The following is a 21,617-nucleotide window of genomic DNA, read 5'->3' as shown; positions in this document are numbered from 1 at the left end:
TCTTTGCCCGTATAAAAATGGTGATCCATCAGTATAACTGTGTCCCTGGAGCAAGGCAATGTGCCACCCTATCTTCATAGAGATCATAAAGAGAGTGTTAGGCTGTAAAGCTTCTGTGTTTATGTTCATGCATCTGAAGCTCTGGGAGTCATGAACACCTCCAGGGTAGTCCTCCACCCACCCACCTACCCATGTCACATTTGCTAGGTTAATAGAAGATGCCTGGAATACTTTGATGCTTATATATTTGTGAGCTGTTCACAATAAATTAGCTTCATTACGCTAACTGTCTGTAATTGTATTCATTCAGTATTTAATAAGCAACTTTTCTTTAGCCATCTCACTAGTAACACCTTGATAAAAGACAAGTGTTGTTTATGGTCTGTCTCTCCTTTTTTAAAAGGTTCATATCTTGTTCCAATACCTACAATTGAACCAACTAGCTGTGCAAACCTAGGAAGCCTTTGTCAAGGTAAGAAACAACACTATTCTGCACCTTCAGAATATCTTGTTATATTTTCTTTTGCTTTAATTAAACCATTATAGATTTTAAGTCTGAGGTCTAAATTAAAAATAGAGGGAAGAATGTTATAACCTCAACACATGGGTGGCTGTATTGTTATATTATTGGCTATATTATTTTCTAAAACCTAACTAGCAGATTCTATAGAAAAGGGCTCTAATTTCATTTGTTCCTTCATCTTATTTCCCACTGTTACATCTTTCAAAAACATATTTTTCATTCAGGCAAAGTGAGGGTTGCCTGTATTTATTTATTTATTTATTATTTATTTATTTATTTATTACATTTTTGTACCGCCCAATAACCGAAGCTCTCTGGGGTTCACAAAAGTTAAAACCATAATAAAACAACCAACATGTTAAAAGCACAATTACAAAATACAGTATAAAAAGCACAACCAGGATAAAACCACGCAACAAAATTGATATAAGATTAAATGTTGTAAACCGCCCAGAGAGCTTCGGCTGTGGGGCGGTATATAAATGTAATTAAATAAATAAATAATTTTTAAAAAAAATACAGAGTTAGAACAGTAAAATTTAAATTTAAGTTAAAATTAAGTGTTAAAATACTGAGAAAATAAAAAGGGCTTCAGCTGGCGATGAAAGGAGTACAGTGTAGCTCCAGACAGACCTCTCTGGGGAGCTCATTCCACAACCGGGGTGCCACAGCGGAGAAAGCCCTCCTCCTAGTAGCCACCTGCCTCACTTCCTTTGGCAGGGGCTCACGGAGAAGGGCCCCTGTAGATGATCTTAAGGTCCGGGCAGGTACATATGGGAGGAGGCGTTCCTTCAAATAACCTGGCCCCAAACCGTTTAGGGCTTTAAATGTCAATACCAGCACTTTGAATCGGGCCCAGACCTGGACTGGCAGCCAATGAAGTTGTAAAAGGACTGGCGTAATGTGATCTCACCGGCCAGTCCCTGTTAGTAAACAGGCTGTCCTGTTTTGTATCAGCTGAAGCTTCCGGACCATTTTCAAAGGCAGCCCCACGTATAAGGCATTGCAGTAATCCAAACGAGAGGTTATCAGAGCATGGATAACTGTAGGTGAATCTTCTTCCTTAGGGGTGGCAGTTCAGATGACAAGAGAGTAAAAGAGGTGTCTAGGAAAAAGGCTGATACCCCTCTGCAATGTGATTTGGGTGCTCCATTATCTTTTTAATCATGTTTTATCATGTGCAATACAGAAAAATGCACAGTTTTTTAGTATTATGATTAGCTCCTTTCTCAGAAGAAAGAGTAGAAAATCTATGGATATTTCTAAATCAAGTAATATATATGAATTGTATCCAATTGTGTCATTTTGCTGGTACAAAGCTTATGCTTATTTGCAGAAACTTCATGACATCCTTGCAGAAGTATCAAATCCAGTATTTCAATTCTACTTGTGCCAGCTGCTGCACAAGAATTTTCATTGTGGGGAATGTGGAGTGTGGGAAATAATGAAGCTGACACAAGATTGGGATATAAACAGAGCCACATTTATTAATAGATTTGCAGAGAAAGGGAAAACCTAAGCGGGCATCTTCTTTAATCCTGCCTAATGCCATTGTTTTATCGGGTGAGACATTCACGGCCTGAGAATGGTGCCTCAAACTTCACCACTTCCCAGGCTTCCCCTTTTGGGGTAGGGAGGCCTTCCGTGTCAGCCGCCCCTCATGATGCGGGGCCATGAGTTGGTGAGGAAGGTTGGCCTCAAAGGTAACCCTTATCACTGCCAACTGGGCCGCAGGGCTCACAGCTGGGAAGTCTCAGACCTTACCCATCACCGCAACAGTGCCTCTGAATGCTCACTGACCATAACCAGTTCAAGATGTCTGCACATACCACCACAGGGAGCGACAAGCCTCTTGCTTAGTCGTTCTCTCTCCATTATCTAGGTGTTTGCTTGTTGCAAGCTCTAGCAGAACATACAGCCACTAGTGGAAACAACACAATCTCTTGAACTCTTTCTACAAATCTTACACTGGATACAGCTCTATGTATCAAAATTCTTCTTGCCTTATGCCTCAGTTTGAAGCTGAGGGTTGGTTGACTGGTTTATTTAGAGACTAAGAAAGAAATAATATAAAGCTGATTTAAAAGTGGCCTGCTAGCAACACATGGTAGTATTTATCAACGCATGCGACTGAACAGTTAATTCATTTGTGCTGAATTCTAATTATTCAGGTTTCTTACAGCTCTCTCCTTTGCATGTTTAGTCAGATGTAAATCTCACTGTGCTCTAAAACCCTGTAGATTATACCAGTCTGAAACGTGAACAGGAGATGGTAAAAGTCTAGAATAGTGATAGCTTGTTTTGCTAAACTTATTTGCAGCACTAATTTCAGTGGAAATTTCTAGTCTCCAGGGATAAGGAATCAACACTATTTTATTAGGAGAGGTATAGGGAGATACTATAGAGAAATGAACATTCTATTTAGACAGAAAGGCAAATATATTAGAAAGCAATGTTCTGTTTGAATAGTCACAGCATAGCAAGATTATACTGAGCTGGGAAAGTGAATGAATGCCGTCAATTTTTATTGATATGTGATACTCACCTATTACCTCTTATCTTGCCTTGAAAACCATTTTGGATTATTGAATTCTCCCTTAAAATGACCAGAAAATCTCAAGGTTCCCACCTTCAACCCCAGGCATTTAAAAAGAAAGGCTTTGAAAAAAATTAATGATTTTGCCTAGCTTCCTCTTTTCTGCACCCTCCCCCGCTTACCAGCAAACAAGTTTTCTTTACAAAGGGCAGGTAATAACAAGTTGAAAATGATTGTCCTGAGCATGCAAGGTTTTCTGCACAAAAATCTATACAAACTTGATGATCCTAATGAGGAAATTACACTCTTGAGCCCAGGTGCCAAACCCTTCTCCTAAATCTTAGGATTATCCCAGGAAAATGGGGGGATCGTCCCTGCCTGTGTGTCATTTGCATGCACAGGGGTGATCCCGGGACGATCCCTGAAAAAAGGCAGGTGTAGAAATGACCTTAGTTACTGACAGCAAGAGCTTTAACCTAAAAACAAAACAAAAAACTGTCGCTATAGTGTCCCTGCCCTTCTTTTCCTTTGGTCCAATATCCTTTTGCCTTGGGCCCCACTGGCCACTAGAATGCAGCCTCTCTGAAATGAAATTTGGCTCTTGGACGGAAAGACGTTGTGCACCTCTGGGCTTGAGCATAATTGTTGTTTATTCGTTCAGTCGTTTCCGACTCTTCGTGACTTCATGGACCAGCCCACGCCAGAGCTTTAATGGCATTTTCACCATAGAATCAGACAGGTGCCTGCCTGCGTGGGCCCTCTCTGCAAGCAGTTATCCTCTCCCATCTCAAGGTAGCAGCAGTTAGAAAACCTTTTTTCAAGTCTACTCTAAACACAAAGGGGCCTGGGGTTCCCTTGAAATGGAGTAATGCTGCAGCAAAGGCCAGTTATGGTTCAGACCTAGTGGATTTTCTTTATTATTCATTATTGTGCTGTATTTTATAGTTAAATTGTTATGTTCCACCCAGAAAGCTTTGGGTATTAGGAGGTATAGAACTGTAATAAATAAAATAAATAAAATAATGAGTAACTGTCCAGGTAGTTTGGTTTGTTTGTTAGAATGCATCACTTGAAAATACTTGATCATAACATTTGTCTGCCTCCCTAAAAGAAATATTTGAAAGAGATGAAAAAGAACAGAAACCATTTTAAGTAATATTAATGCAATTAAATATTATCTTTTATTAGCTTGTTTTTTCTATGTTTTCCTGTTTGACATCTTTGTATACAACATTAAGAATAAAAGGGTTGTTTTTAAAAAGAAGAAGAACCAAGTTTAAAACAGAGTGAAAAATACTGTCTGTCTCAACCATTTTTGAAAAATGAACAGTTGCAGAGAGGACTTTGCCAAACCCAATTTGAGTGAAGTGCATAGTAGATTGAGAATGTATTTAATTGTTCACATTGTGCATAGGGAAATCTATTGAATATTGTTGTTCTGCTTCTGAGGCCATTGTCTTTTTGAATTTCTTGAATTAAACTGGTCTTTAATAATTGTATGCCTCCAAAAATTTAATGGTACCCTCTTAGGTTGCTTTGATGAAAATATGTCCATGCACTCATCTTCTAAAACGACAAGCAGTTATGAATATCTATGTTGTCTCAAAAATGTATCACTTTTTACAATTTCCTTTGTGGTAACCTTTGAAACTTATATGTGGTGTTTTTCTGAATGCCAGTGGGAATTAGACAACTGAAATCCCAGGCAACGCTTTGTAAATGTATCCTTTACAAATATATCCATTTATGATTTTAGTTCTGTTCATTACACAGAGCTTAGAGGATATAATTAGATCCGTACATGGGTGTTCTGTAGAGGCTATTTTTATGCTGTTTGCAAACAAATGTTCTTGTTTAAAGGCCTTAAGAGGGGATGATTCAGAATTTGTGTACTCACAGAAGGGCTGATATTGCAGCTGTTAATTCAGCAAATGACATTTTACAGGTGACATGTCTGGTCTTTACTTATTTATTTTGTTTGTTTTTGTCCTGAACCTAAACACAGTTTGAGAAACTGGCACATATTCAAGTAATGTATTTTGTTAGGAATGGGATGTTAGATTTATAGCCCACCCTATTCTTCAGGTAAGTTAACGGGAAATGTCTTTATCTTGTTCATCCCTACAAAACCTTGTGAGGGTAGATCCATTTTACTTCCATTTACTTGTGAGCAAATGAGGCTGGATTAAAACAAAAAGTGGCTGAGTTAGAATTTGAACTGAGGTGTAGCCCAAATATATATGTGTACGTAACTTGTTCACTTGTAACTTGCTCACCAGTTTGAGGCAGTTCCCTCCTCTGTCTGTTCACGTTTTCATTCATTATTCCCATTTTGCCTTTCATTAACATTTATGTTCCATAGAAGTTCACTTCTTTCTCATCTTTGTTACCAGCTACTGTAAATTCCACCACTACATCACCCACTGTCACCACTAACATGCCTGATACTAACAGAACCGATAAACAAAACAATGGTAAGAAATTCAATGTTCCATTTTTCTTTTTTATGTAACTAAGGCATTTTATTGTCTTTTATGTATACCTGTAGTATTATACAAGTTAGAAGTCATGCAAAGGGACCTGATTCTGCTTTGGCAAACACCGCTGAAAGTGATTGTGTCAAATTAATGAAGAAGTGAAATCAAGTATATTTCCTATATAAGGGAGTTTATTTTTAGACATCTATCACAGTATTGGTATGATTGTTTTATTAATCATCAGATGCATTTTTAAGAAATGTATATGCTGTGTGGTTTTTAATGGTTTCAAGATAAGTATATATTTTATATCTTCCAACTATTGTCATATAGATGATGGTCAGATTTACAGGGTGGTGCATAACACAACCACTAGAATCATAGGGCCAAGGTAAAGGTTGTTGAATCATTTATGTCAGTGGGAAACTGCAGATGTTCACAATGAACAGAGTAAGGATGAAGAGCTCAGAGCCCCTGTTGTGTTTTTAATGTGTCTGCACATTGCAGTAAACTTAAACCTCATATAAATCAATGCAGTTCCCACTGAAATAAGTGGGAATTTCTCCAAGCTTTGTCTGAGGGAGAGGAAGTTAGTTTTCATTTTAAAAAAAATCTATTAACTTTTTGGCTTACTGTATACAGACCTGCAGGAAATGAAAGCTCCTGCTACAGTGGTCTTCAGAGTCAAGAGAAATTCTGCTGATTCCTCTCAGCAAGTACTGCAAGGGCAAGAAGATTCTAAGATAAGAGGCGTCAAAAACATAGGAATTATTTCAACCCCAATAGTTTGGCCTGTGAAGCAGAGGCTTCTCCATAGCAGTAAATCTGAATCATCTGAAGATCAAAGTCCGGAGAGAAAAAATGCACCCAATTATTTCATCCCGACAACACCTGAGGTCACACCATCTGTTCCTTGGGAAACTCAAGTTAATATCTTGGTTCCTTTTTCAGAACAAGTAAACATAGACCATAATTCTTCCATGATGTACTCAATCTTAAATAATGTTTCAGGACACTCTAATGACTTACCAAGTGAGAGTGGTAATCCAAGGGAAATACCAACTATCCCTCTTGATCATATCAGGAACATGGCACTTCCTTTTCAACAGAGTGAAAGTGTTAATTCAGGACCAATATGGACTTGGGCACCAGAATTAGAAGATCCTAAATCAGATTCTTTATTTCCTTCCCTGGTGAACAAGAGCACACTTTTTGAACCTACAGAAAATCCTCAATGGATATTATCATCTAAGAGTTACACATTTTCCTCTGCATATAAAGATGCTTACAGTTTCTTACAGTCTTTGACTGGATGGAATGAAGTTGTACCTTACAATCATGTCAATTCTGGAATTTCAGAAGAAAAACGTCTTTCTCTTTCTATCCAAACTTCTTCTACACACCCTAAGGAATTATTTCAACAGACAAAGCTGGACTTGCTAGAAAGTTCTCTTGAAAATATCTATCTGGAGCCCACTAAGCAAATATTACAACATAATTCCATTAGGAATGGTTTTTACAAAGTTGGAGAACTACAGCCTACAAAATTTAACTACATCAAAGATTATAATTCAGTACATTTTAAAAAACAAGTTTTTAAACAGAGTGCAAATCCCTCTGGCTCCTTGCAAAACATGAAAGCCTGGTTTCCAGATGTTATGCCCATAATCCAGCCAACAGATGTTCTCCTGCCAGTGGAATACAGTACAGAATTGCAAAGTTTATCAAGGGTCTTACCAGAAACAAGAAGCAGAGATTCCGAAACTCAACAAACTCTTTCTATTTCATCTTTATATCAAGGAACTTTCAATACAGCTTCTTTAAAAGGTGGCTTATTTACATTTAGACCTCTAACCGAACAAGTAGAACATCCTAAGGAAGAGGAGGAAGCCTCATCTCCAGAAGATGAATTTGAAATAAATACATTTATTTCTTACATTAACTATGTGTCTCCTTCTTTAATTCCATTGAAGAATATAAATTCAAACCCAAGTAAGCTTACTGGATCTAGACATGTAGAAACCAATAAACTTGATAACCCATATAATGATATTGCTGCTTCTACTATTGCTCGTAAAAGCATTATGCCCTGGAAGCATGGTGGTTTAAGCCTTCCACACCTGTATGTAGATAGTCTGTCTTCATCAAGAAATCATTGGACTTTGGGGCAAGGTTTGTTATTGTCCTCTAAGGAATCTTTAGAAAGGTGGTGGTCTTCATTTAGTCAGTCAGATTCTTTCCTAACAGAGGGAGCATCCTTTTTCATATCCCCCACAGAAATAGATATCACCATGCAATCAAACCCTAGTAATAGGTCAGTAGACTCTGAGGTAATAAAAATAAACACTTCTGAAGATGTGTTTAGTTCAATGATTCCAATACTCTCATCAAGGATTTCTGAAGCTATGGAAGGAACATCACAGTTAGAAACAAAAACAGACCTTCCCCTTAACATGGATGTGTCCCTAAATGATACATCTCTACTTCATTTTCCATTGACTTCTTTGGGAATACCTGTGATTCAGCCTTCTTTGCATTTACAGACAAGTTCTTCTGACACTAAGGGTATGGAAGGTGTATTTAGTTTAGCCACACAGCAAATTCTGGATAAAACAACAGTTGTCTATTCAAAAAACACCTTCACTTATTATACTGAGATATTAACGCCATCTTTTGAGACTTCATGTGTTGAGGGTGCCTGCACACGTTCATCACAGCATCTAATAAATGTTGAGGGACTACCACAGACTATAAATAATGACATGCAAACTAATTGGTTTGCAGGTGCATCTGATTATGTAAAAAGTAAAGAATACTCACTTATGAACCATGGGTTTTTGGGAAAACAAAATCCACAGAGGTCTAAGCTTGTCACAGGAACTGCACCTTTGGAAATATTGCATACACATAGTCATAGACCCCAAATCAGAGCAAGTGGACAATTTGTCAGCCACTCAGCAGCACTAAAGAGTTCAACGCCTTTAATCTCACAAAGTCTTCACAGTAACCTTGCTCAAAATTCTCCTGGCTCAGACTATTTATGGAATGAAGAGCTAAACATACAAACAAACCTGCTGATTGTAAGCCATCTAACTGACAATGAACAAAAGTCTGCAGAAGATTCAGAAAGTGAATTTACCCCTTCTCTTCAGCTGGATTATGTAGAAATGGTAGATGGTGTGGTGGATCCTAGAAGTATTAATTCTAATATAGTAGTTACTGATTCAGGAAAAGAATCAACTTGGAAGGTACATCACTATTCTAACAAGCCTACGGATAGTCCTGTTAGCAAAAGATTGTCCTCCTTAAATCTTAATAATATCCATGCTATGGATTTGTACCTGCAGACAATTTCCCCATCTTTTGAAGATTTCTGGGATCATGAAAAAACATTAAACTATTCTTCCTTTTTGGAGCTAGCAAAAAATTCAATAGTTACCAATGGGATAGCTCAGTCCTCTCCAGTTGTTGAACCCATTAACCATTTTGATGGAAATACAATAAACAGTACAGAAACAATGAGTGGAGTGGCATTTCATCATCATAACTTGCAAGCTCAAAGCTCAACAGAAATTTCAGCTCATGAAAATCCTCTGGCCAATGTGCTGTCTGAAGCAAACCAAAGTATTGTGCCGAAGACAACACTGAATCCTAGTAACAGCTCTCCCAAATCTGTTCTGTCCTGTTTTTTATGTAACTCCTTCATTGACTGGGGCTGTCCGTGTGGACCTGAGGTCAAGCACAGTATGTGAAAACATTAAGCTATATGTAGAAAAAAATATAACCTCATCTGCTAGATTTTGTAGAAGTTGATTTAGAATAGCTGGGGATAGATTAGACTTCATGCATAGTGTTATAAACCTTAAAATAATTGAACTTTAGGAGTGCATTTTTAAAAGATTAATAATCAATATATAGATATTTAGTATGTAATTCTAATCACTACCATCCCATTTTCTAACCACAAGAACTTTGAGGAGACTACTGTGACAATCAAATGCCATTGATTCACCGATTGCACCCATAGATATTATTTTTAGACTGCCTATGGATAATTTTCAACAGATATCCTTCTAATATATATTATACAAATTTTCAAAGGGAAATTGTATACATTGAATCTTTTTGATTTTGCCATTGTATAGTCTCCTGAGAGTGTCAAGAAAGCTAATTTTCTATACTAACCTCAATGAAACATGCTTTCCCTCAATATCTAGTGGTATTGCATATCAAACTTGTTAGCTTTACTTTATAGGTAATACATTAGAGCTAATATACTATACTGAATTTGATTTAATTTAAAATGTATTCCTGTATTCATCTAAATTAATTGCAAAATCCTTTTCAATGAAATGGAAATGGGATTTTACTCTTAGAAATTGATTAATGCATTATATAGGGCTCCTATACAAATCCAAACAAGGCCATACATTGCATGATTGAAGACCACCAGTGATATTTGGTTCTGCAAACTGTCCTAATCCAATCCAGTGACAGTGATTTATGAATGGAAACAAATCTTCACAAACAGATCTAGCATAGTAGGGGCACAACAACCACATTACAGAAGTCTATCTGTATAATATGTGCAGATAGACTTATTGGGAAGCACTAAGGCTCCTCTCTTACCAACAGTTTGGCAACAGTGAGATAAGCGTTCCATATGACAAGTCAGCTGTTATACAGCTGTTATACTGCAGCAGAAGCAAGGACTCTTGATTCAGCATGAGGGGCCCTTCCCCAATTCATTCTCCTCTAACCTACCAGGTGATCTGCTATAGTGCTGTGATAGGCATCTCTGCATGCTCCTTCTTCACTGACAGCTAATCAGGGCTGTAAAAACTTTCTGCTCTCCACCCTGGTTATGTTGGGAAACAAGAGTGTTATTCAAATGTGTTCCTGGTTGGAACTGAATTTGGTCCTCCGTCTGCAATTATTAAAGTTGGTACATCCTGAAATTTAGAGCACCTAGAATGGGGAAAGGAAAAGATAAGGTACAGTTCATTGATGCAACTTTTGTTCATGTGTATCAGGAGTGGGGAATGTGTGGCCCTCCAGATGTTGTTGAACTGCAACTCCCATGAGCCCCAGCAAGCATGGTCAATGGTGATGGATGATGGGAGTTGTAGTCCAACAATATATTTCCCACCCCTAATTTTATGATCCCTTACAATATTATACACTAGGTACAATCAAAGGTAACACATAAATTCTGCTGCAGTCACTGAATATGCCAATATAACTTACAGTAGAATCATGTCCTGAAAGTGCAGTCTGTCTTCATTGACATCCATGAAAGTTTTGTAATTAAAGTCAGAGAAACTGGGAACTTATATTGTATGCTGGAATCTTGAAGTACATCTTATTATTCTTGATGTTAAGAAAGACACACAACAAGCTAACCCACCTTGGGATATTGTGTTGTCTGAGCACAGCACATTTTCTGCAGGGTGGGTTAACATGTTGTCTGAACACTGCTTTTTCTGCAGGGTGGGTTATCATATTGTCTGAACAGTTTGCGTTTTTTCTAAAGTGGCTTGATAACCATACAGTGCAGTTTACTTTTCTCAAACAACTGCGGCAAGCAGCACTGCGGGGAAAGCACTGCATTCAGACAACATGATAACCCACCCTGTGGAAAACGCACTGCGTCCAGACAACATAATAACCCATGCTAGGTGGATTAGCATGTTGTGTAAATCTAGACATTGTGGTAGAGAAGGACATTTCAATCTAAAACATCATTTTATGAGTTCCTGAAGCATTTTTATTATTGCTGACATCAGATTTGTGTCCATTCATGATAACGATGACCACTCTGGAAAGCTAAGCATGCTATTCACTCAAGTTCAAATATATATTTTTAGGTTACATAATTGACATAATTAAATACTATCATATTAACATAATTATTTATATGATCAGGCCCATAATATTAAAAATAGCAAGGAAGAGATCACCTCCATTTCATCTGTGCATTAGTCTCATGGCTGAATGAACTGCCACAAAAAAATGAATTAGTACATGGGAGTATAGATGCCACAAGACTTTTAAAATCTATCCGCCAACCTAGTTTGGTCAAAAGACAGGCCACTTTTCTCTCTTGTCTTGGAATGGAAACAGATTTCCACATAGCCCTAGAATATATTTAAAGATATTAAATTGGTGTCTGCAACAATATTAAATTGTGCTTTCCTGTTTGCGACACCAGCCACTTCAGCAGGCATACTGCTATAGAACCTTGTGGAGTCAATAAAACTTGGTGATTTTTGTTCAGAGTCATGAAAACAGCCAAAGGAGGTGATTATCCTTAAAATTCTGCTTTTGATATTTCTACGAACTGTCATATGATTGTAAAGCATTTTTAAATAGAACAATAAAATGATTTCATCAATGAAGCAAACTTTTTTAAAAATAGAAATTAATTATCATAACGTTTAATTATTATGGGATTATTCACCTTTAAATCTCACCTAATCTTTAAGTAAAGATTAAAGGTTAATTAAAGATTTTTTTTCTCTTTGGCTATTATCATAGAAAAACCAGGTTCAGCCTACAATTTTAAAAAAAAACTGTAAAAAAGTGACTTTTTTAAAAAAGCAAAAAAATATGCTTAAAACCAAAGTGACAATTATTAGAAAGCAAAAATCATTTTTTAAAGTTAGTTGGGATAAATAGTCAGCAGGCTGCTGCATCAAGCATCATCAACATTATGGCTACATGGAATATTTGGCAATATTTGAAAGTTGTCATTTGATTGGTCAGTTTACAATTTATTTTACCCAAACTTTCTCTGTTCACCTTGAGGATAACTGGAGTTTTGGTGACTTGATTTATAAGCTTTATTTTTCAGTGTACCTTCAAATGGAATTTTGCAGGCTATTATGTGCCATAGTTCTAACATTTATAATATTCTTGTAATCCATAGGGGGACTGTTCTACAGAATTTCCATTACTGTCTTCAATGAAAATGATGATATAGAATCAAACGTTCAGAGTAGAATTGCAGAATGGGTAAGTCAGGTTGCTTTGTAATCCTTTCCATATACTTTATAAGTGTGCTTGTTATCATTACATTTCAATTTAACTAATACACAATATATATATATAAAAATTACAGGTGCAGATGTGAAGACTCCTAGATTGTTTGCTCAAGCGTGTGATATATGTATAAAGCACTTGACTCCTGTTGCTTTCTGTATGCTGGTTATATTCCAATTTATGACTGATTAAAAGAGTGATCATATTCTCCAGATTTACCTATGGGCAGGTTAGGACCAATCCTAGGGCATGTCTACACCAGCCATTAAATCCAGGCTGGTCTCTTGTGTGTCCCTGTGCATCCATAATGACGCAAAGAGAATCCCGGGAGGCATGTGGGGATGGCCACGAGATTTCCACAGGATATTGGGAACCATGGGAAACCTGATATTTTCCACAGTCCTGGGAGCATCCCACAGAATGTGAGCGGTGTGGCTGCTGTTTCTGCCTCTTCCTTTCTTCCCCACAAGTAGCTGGTCTTTGAAAATGGGCACAGAGCTGTACGGGGAAGTTCTGTGCCCATGGGGGAGGGAAGTGGGTTCGGGGTGTTGTTGTTGTTTAAAGTTACTGTTGCGATGGAGTGCAATTGTGCTGTGTCTCCATTATCAAAGAGCAAAAAAATGGCGCTGCGATATTCCTCTTTCCTTCTGGGACGTCACACGGCCGTCAAGATGCTTGGGGAGGGCAAAAGTTCATGCCTTAGTAAAACACACTATCAGTCTTTAAGGTGCAACAGACTCATTTTTCTCATGTATTGCTGAATCCAACCCACGGAATGGGGGAGGGCTGTGACCCTCCAAATGTTGGACTCCTCTATCAACCCCATCCAGCAAGGGATGAACATGGGTCGGTGATGTTATGGATTCTAGTCCAACAACATCTGAAGGACTGTACATATACTTTTGAGTAAAACCCAAGTAGGCCTGAATTGTGCAGACTTTACTCTCATATCCAAATGTTAAAAAACATATTCATGGGTTTGGACAACCATACAGCTTTCTCTAGTCCCTTAGGCTCCTTACTTTGATCTTTGTCACTACTGCCATCTTCCCCTGCTTACAGTTCTTTTTCTTTTTTTAGTGTAGTATACAGGCATTTGGTGCCTGTAGTTGGATACAAAATCTTGGATCTAAGAATGCCTCTTCTGTGACTGGAAAATCTCTTTTGCTCACAGAAGAACAATTGCTGATATTTATTCATTTATTACAGTTATTTATTCCTGCCTTTCAGGATACAAATACTTCTAAGGTAGCTTGAAGTAGCACCAAGATAGATAGATAGATAGATATTTAAAACTACTATAAATAATATTCATATACTGTATAACAAGTTATGAGGATGTTTTCCATAGGGCAGTCAGTGGTAAATGGCCCTGTTTGAGGAGGGGACAGTCCAATTGGGACAGGAGCAAGTACCTGCTTCCCTCACTAAATACACAAACAGAACTTCCAGGACTTGAACCCAACTGTGAACACCACAGAGCAGCTCCCTAACTTTTCAGCCACAGCAGCAGACTCAAAAGAAGAGCATTGTGCTAAAAAAAAAAAAAGAAGTAGTAGTAAACTTAAAGTACACTTAAATCCAGAACTGTTCTTCTATCAGTGTATGCTTTTGAACAGCCAAGTATGCACAAGGTCATTTGCTATTTTTCTTTGGATTCCATGTCTGACTATTTATTTATTTATTTATTTATTACATTTCTATACTGCCCAATAGCCGGAGCTCTCTTATAATTTAAATCCCATTCATGTTTGTTAAGTAAGCTGTAATGACTGAGGTGCAAAACACTTCCACATTGCAGAGCATTCCCCCATTGCCAAGCAAGCCTAATGATTAGGATATAAGTGATTTCCTCATTGCAAAGCAAGCCGTACTGCCTGGGATGCAAACAGCTGCATTTATATTTCATTATTTTGCACCGATATTGTTTTGTGATCAGATGTGTGACTCCTTGAGTGCCTCAAATTGAGGTAGAAAGGTGAGATTAAAATAGTTTTAATTAATAAATAAATCTCATTATGCAAAGCCTGGTCAATAATTTTATGTGAAGGCCTGGTTTGTACATCACAGCGACCCATGATTTTTAAAAACCCTGAGTTGATGTGAATGAGTGAGTGTTGCCCAATCTGCTGCCCAGTCACTCCCACTGAAAGCAGGAGCATCTAAGCAACCCAGAGTTCTCCATTTAACCCTGGGTTCCAGCTCTGTCTTGTTGGGGAAGACACAAGTCAAAGTTCCTGGTTTGCACATCACAGCAAACAGCCCAAGGACATGGTGTCCCTAGATAGTTTAGATGCTTCCACGATTGGGCATCACATTCAGGGGTTAAAAATAACCTAGATTGTTGTGACGTGTGAACCAGCACATTACGTTCATACTATGCCCAGATTCTCTCTTCATAGATACTGTGATTGCCTGTATTCTCAGTTAGCTTGACCAAGCAGCTGTATTAGTAGGATAAAGGATCCATAAAGGTTGCACGAAGTGTGGGGGGGGGAGAGGACAAGGTACTTATATGACATGTCTCCTTTATTTAATATTTTATGGCTATAGTGGGTGTACAGACAAGACAAGGAAAACAGAGGCTTATAAATGGACCCTGCAGTGGACTCTACTGTTGTCTTGCTGGATTTGCTTAGCAAGAATATCTATGCTTTACTTTTCCAGTGTTTCAAAAGATGACTTTTCCCTCTTATTGACTTATTGCTGAAGGCAAAACATGCCATAAGATTTTTAAGAGGAAGTAAGAGGGTTCTATCTGGCTACTCACATGAGTTGCTAATAGTCTTTCTGCCTTCCCAGATAAATTCCCATAGCTCTCAAATCTGTCCTACTTGGGGAGTGAGAAAATAAAGGAGGTGTTCTCCATTATAACCATGGCTATATAATAAAATATATTACAAGTTATATACATTAGGAATTAAGAAGGGAAACAAACAGGACTATTCACACAACATGCTAACCTACATGTAGTAGTTGAGAGTGAGTTGTTGTTTGTTGAACTGTAGGTTAGTATGCTGTCTGAACCAAGGACATTTTCTGCAGTATAGCTTGTTAACCATGCAGTGTTAACCACCCTGAACAACCTTGTTAACCATCTTGAACAACTCAACCACAAACCATGGGTTCTCAATGCAGCTTGTTTGAGAAAAATAAGCCATACTGCATTGTTTATAGGTCACTCTAAGGAAAATGTTTTGGGTTCGGGCAACACATTAACCCACGGTCCAACAAACCATCCATGGTTCAACAACAACCCACACTCAACCACTGAGTGCAGGTTAGCATGTTGTGAGAACCCAGTCATACTTTTTCAAGTGGCCAAGAAGATGATAGACCATCTCTAAGAGGGTATTCATATAAGGTTGTATATACGCTTTAAAAATTGGCACAATTTTTTTTGTCACATAGCAGTATAATAAATTGAAGGGAAGGCAAAGCAAGATGTTCATTTCTGCTACATAATATATAACTTTCAATACTTGCATTGTTTGTTTTTTCCAGCTAAATAACACCTTTGAGAATTGGAATTACACTGTGTATGTGGTCAATATAAGGTAAGTGCTTAATAAGATTGAAAGAACCAATAGCTACCGTCTCTTGTGGAAGACACTTTTTCCTAACATTTATATTTATGTCTGCTTTTTTTGTAGTATTCAATCAAGTGTTGTCAGCAAAGGAGCAAGGGAAAAGAGAAACACAGGTCATCAAAGGTAAAATTGTAAGAGATTCTTGTGACAGATGCTCTGAAATAATTTTTATAATATCTGAATTTTTCCCATCAGATTGATATTCTGCAGTATCAGGTCTACATAGTTGTGATATTCACACACACTTGCCAGCAAAATGGGATTGCACTATGACGATCCAATTACTATACCATTTGATATGTTCCATATGAAGGGGCCAATCGGTCCTAGACTAGGATAGGAACCAGCTCCCACACTGCTGGCAGGAGAATGCAAATTGAATCTATAGGCTGTATCCAATGTTAGCCCTACTTAGAGTGGGACCATTGAAATGAATGAAACTCAAGTTAGACTAACATGGGATACAACTGATTGGATTCTACCCTGTATCTTTGTGTAATTTTTAAAAGTTTGGGCCAAAGTTCCTTCATTCTCCACTTTCACAACACTGTTTATTTCTTGCTATAGTGACCTGTACTGGTAGCTTCGAAATAATTCTGTCTATTCATCTTATCAGTAAAGAAGTCTGTGGCCGCTTCTACATCTGCCTTTTCCCCCAGGATCATCCCTGGATTGTTCCTGTGCATCCAAATGCCACACAGGGGATGCTGGGAGCAGGCAGGGACGATTCCTCCATTTTCCTGGGAATAATCCTTAGGTGTAGAAAGGGCCTGTGTCACTAGAAACTGAATTATTCAAATACAGGGGTTGTGGGGGAAGTGACATGGAATATTACACCCTCAGGAATAGCAAAGGAAAATGAAATATAGAAGTGGCTTGCTCATCTTACATCACTTAGTCATTTGCATCAAAGGGATCCAAAGTGACGCTGCTCCCAATGTATTACTCATATGTGCCAATGACAGATGCATGTTTGCCAGGTCTCAAAGTGCATACTTCACCAGCACCTGGAGAAAGGTAAAAAGATTTCTGGATAGAGTAGTGTGACAACACAATTTTTAGTAAATTATTACGTAAATCAAAGGGCAACATTTTGTCAGTGTTGTGTGTGTTAAATTTTCTCATTTCAGTATCTGTCTGTTTTCCAGTTAAATTGTGTCCACTGTAGAATAGAATTGAGTGGATGATTAAAAAAAAATTTCATGGCGTGGGGTTTAGGGATTTTTAGTTTTAGTTTTTTTGTCTCCACACTTTCAAACACAAGTATCATGTGCATATGTGTTGGTTAACTCATTGATGCCATGCCCTTTTTGACATCACAGTAATGCCACACATTTCTGTTCCTGCTGCTGCTGCTTTTCCCTGAAAGATCCTACAATTAGGTGTAGCCATATGACCAAGACTGGGTCACATGGGTAAGAGACATGTCCTCCTATGGGCCCCCTATTTCCCATTTTATTTTGCAAACAGCTTTTGACTTTGGTGTAATTTACCAGCTCAGTAAACATGTGCTTGCTGCAACTGCCCTACTTGATTATGATACTTTAGGCCCATAGTCTGTGTTTAACCTTACTACAAGGAATGGCTGTTCTTACTGCTGATTAACCAGCAATCCACTGAATTAAAGACTAAAGTATGACAGATATTGTAATGGAAATGGTTTGAAGTTTTGAGTTAGTACCATTCAAACAGTAGTCAAAGGTAAGATACATTTGTTTTTGGTATGGATATCCCTAAACAACTTTCTCTAATTCCATATTATAGGATATCCTCAGGAATTTGTGTTCTTCTGAGGGTGTAATATCTCCGCCCAGGGAGCGTCAGCTGTTGGGCGGTATAAAAATGCAATAAATAATAATAATAATATACATTTCTGTCAGTAAGCATTGTATTTATACAGTCTCAGTGTATTACAAACTATATGGTGTGGGTGTATGTATCCAATATTTAATTTGATAGTGACCGTCTCCTTTGGTTGTTTTACTTTGTCAGTCCCACAAGCATATTCATTATAGTCAGTGACTTTCTTTATTTCTTCAATGATCTTGTTGTATTGTGATGTGTGTTGTTCTTTTTTGTTGCCTCTAACTTTATTTCAAGATAAAACATAGGATTTAACAAGTACTATCAATGGTTTCAGTAGAAATATAATATATTTTGGAAATAGATGAGATATGATTTCTGAGTTTTGAGAATATATGCCATAATTACTTCACTGTTTCCTTTAATAATTGTCTTTCTCATTGTAGTTGATATTAACTTAGGTTAATACAAACAAGCTAGCTTCATAAACTAGGGTTTGAAGTTGGCTTGTTTCTGCTAACCACAGTTAAGATTTACCACAGCTTGTCCTGTGTTTGGGCAATATAGCAAGCTGCATTTAATCTAAAATAGAAGCAAAAGCTTTGAAAGTCCTCCTCAAAGCCACATGGGAGGAAGGGGTAGGGGTGAGTATACAAGTCAACATTTTGCCTAGATGCTTTCTTTTAACACTAAACTGTGGTTTAGAATTAACATCTGAGCCAGCCCACTGGAACACACTACCCAAGGAAACTTGCCTGGCCCCCTTGCTGCTTTCCTTTGGCAGACGAGTAAGACTTTCACCAAGCTGTTTTCGGTGTCGTGTTGTTAATTCTGACTTGTTATTTTATATTTTCAAAAAAGACAGCATTTGCAAAATGGCAAAACTATAATTTATTGGATGTTTCCATGTTGGTAAGTCTATGATGAAATAAAGTATTCCATTATGTTTGGTGAATGGTATAAATCAGATGCTGTGATTAAGCTCTATTTCATAAACCATATTGAAAATGTTGTATTGCTAGCTTATATCCTGATTCAGCAACTAGACCATTTTCTTTGCAGTTTTGATGTCCGGGCTCTTTTGGTTTACAATTCTACCAACAATGTAAGTTTAGAAAAACAGACAATTGAGAATAAACTCATAAGCAGCAATTCATCTATGATTAGGAGTGGTTTGAGTCTCCAGAAAGTGGATGTTCATCCAGTTGGTAAGCATAGAAGCTTCAACCTTTCCCTGTATTTCATTTGCTTAATAAAAAAATATTCTTATCCAAACATGCTCCTCTTCACAGCCTATGAAGAGCAAAACACTGCTTTTCCTAAGCTATGAAGAACAAAACTTTTGCTAAGAAGAAAACCTCCATCCTAGCAGGCCTATCCAGTGAAATTTTAGAATGTTTTAAATATGTTTTACTGTTTTAAAGATCTTTTAATCATGTATGGTATATTTTAATCAGTTTTTAATGTGTATGTTATATCAAGTTTTTATACTGTTTGTTTTATACTTTGAATGGTTTTAGTTTTTGTGAACTACCCAGGGAGCTTTGGCTGTTGGGCAGTATAAAAATGCAATAAATAATAATAATAAATAATAATAATAATCCCTGTGGAGCCCAAAATTGGTCTGCGAGTAATCAGTCTAGTCACTGCTAGCTCCTCCACCTACAGTTCAGTGTCTCCCATCCCAATACAGAAGTTGTCCAATGTTTGTCTTGTCACATGTTTTGGCCAGCTATAATTTGTGATAGGCTCATGGTGGCCATGAAATTCTAAACTGCACCTAGGTGGTAAATGAGTAGTTGAAGTAGTTCTGGCCATACTGAACGAGACAGTGATAAAACCTCTCCCAAAGAATCCACATTAAGGACCACTGGCTCTGGGAAAGTATTCCCCAGTCTCAAACTTACAAATTTTAGGGGTTCCTAGATAGAGTGATGTTGTATTAGTTCCAGCACCCTTGGAAGTCACTGATTATTCTTTCCATTCCGGCTTTCAGACTGAGTTCAGGATGGAAACTTCCTGGTAACTTTATTCCAGGGAGGCAGTAGGATTTCTGAAGAAGTGTCTAGAACCAGTTTTGGGGATGGATGAGGGCAAACAAGCGGAAGCTAAATCCTGACAAGATAGAGGTCCACTGATCTGAATGGAGGTGTGCAACCTGTCTTATAGGGGTTGCATTGCCGTTGAAGACTCAGATATGCATATTGGGAGTTCTCTTGGATTTGGTGGTATCAAAGGAAATGCAAGTTCCATCAGTAACCAGGAGTGCCTTTTACCAGCTTTGTTTAGCTTGCCAGACATGGCCTTACCTAGAGAAAGTAAACCTTTGCCTCAAAGTTATTTTTCTGTAATACACTTTAAGTGGGGCTGCCATTTTTAAAGACCATTCCAAAACATGAATTAGTACTGAATTTGGTAGCCAGAAAACTGGTAGGGCCAACAGTTCAGGGCATTTTATACCACTTCTGTACCAATTATAGTGGCAACACATTCATTTGTGGGTCCTGTTCAAAGTACTGGTTTGGACTTTAAAGCCCATAAATGGTTTGGGACCAGGTTATTTGAAGGAAAGCTTACACCCTCACAAGTCTCCCTGGCCTTTACGACCTGCTTGCACTCTGGGCCATCAGTAAACTATATTCAGCTGATGGATACCAGAGACAGAGACTGCAAATCCAAGTGGGCCCATTTTGGAATTCTTTTAAAAAACCAGATTAAAACATTTTTATTTCATTCTGTATTTATTCGTTGCTGCTGCTTTTATTAATTGCCTTTGATATTTCAACTGCTACTGGACCAATATAAGAAGGTGCAATGTGGCTTTAATTGGTGGTCGTGGTTGCTGCTGCTGCTCTATTTTATGATAGAACAGCAGCAGCTGTTCTATCCTTGTAACCACCTTGATGAAGCAATAATTCCTTAAAAGGTGGCATATAAAACAAGTAATAAAATAAAGAACTGTTGAATACATAGATGAGGAACACAGAGCAAGTAAAATAATATGTATTTATAAGGAAAATATATTTAAAATGCTGGAACCAAAACTCTTCTTCTATCCATTTCTAAGAGATTTTATTCAACCACATTTGTTTTTTGAACATAGAATCAAGAAGTTAATATATAGGCACTATAGACCTATTCACAGGGAGAGAGGTAAAGATATGTGGGACAATTCTAACATTGATAGAATTATGTATGTGCAATGAGACACAGGATCATACATACCTAATTCCAAGTTCTGTCACACTTTTGTCATAATTGTAAATAGCATGTAAGTTTGTGCATGCATAAGCCTTATATATGCAATTTTTGCCCTTGATTTTGAAGGATAAGAATTGTAGATTATTATACTGGAATATATGCACAGGTGCACATCATAGTGAACTCAGGGAGGAAATGCTGAACTAGGGACAGGGTGGGAATATGCAATCCCATTAAACCACTGAACTCTTAGTGTACACAGTTGCCATCCATGTGAATAGGACTTTCATTAATTCATGGATAACTATTACAACTGAGTTACACAGTCTGTCCACCACCAGTCATTTACCTACAAATTCTTGTATGCCAAGCAGTACAGAGAAATGTTTGAGTACTGATTACCAAATCACCAATGCAAGAATAAAGAAATTTTAAATGAACTTCAA

The 21,617-nt window shown here is 37.6% G+C and overlaps 1 protein-coding gene across 1 annotated transcript in view; it reads left to right on the top strand.

Annotated features, from left to right (window-relative positions):
* ADGRG6 (adhesion G protein-coupled receptor G6) overlaps nucleotides 1-21,617 on the top strand; it is a 120,025-nt gene that overhangs the window by 58,969 nt on the left and 39,439 nt on the right. The window contains exons 5-10 of the mRNA XM_063124592.1: nucleotides 404-472; nucleotides 5,453-5,533; nucleotides 12,465-12,550; nucleotides 16,082-16,134; nucleotides 16,231-16,290; nucleotides 19,033-19,178. Of these exons, the coding sequence (XP_062980662.1) occupies nucleotides 404-472; nucleotides 5,453-5,533; nucleotides 12,465-12,550; nucleotides 16,082-16,134; nucleotides 16,231-16,290; nucleotides 19,033-19,178 (495 nt within the window). The remainder of the gene's footprint in view (nucleotides 1-403; nucleotides 473-5,452; nucleotides 5,534-12,464; nucleotides 12,551-16,081; nucleotides 16,135-16,230; nucleotides 16,291-19,032; nucleotides 19,179-21,617) is intronic.

The sequence above is a fragment of the Elgaria multicarinata genome, chromosome 4, assembly GCF_023053635.1.
Source record: "Elgaria multicarinata webbii isolate HBS135686 ecotype San Diego chromosome 4, rElgMul1.1.pri, whole genome shotgun sequence".
Taxonomy (NCBI): Eukaryota; Metazoa; Chordata; class Lepidosauria; order Squamata; family Anguidae; genus Elgaria; species Elgaria multicarinata.
This window is presented reverse-complemented; position numbering and strand designations above follow the sequence as displayed.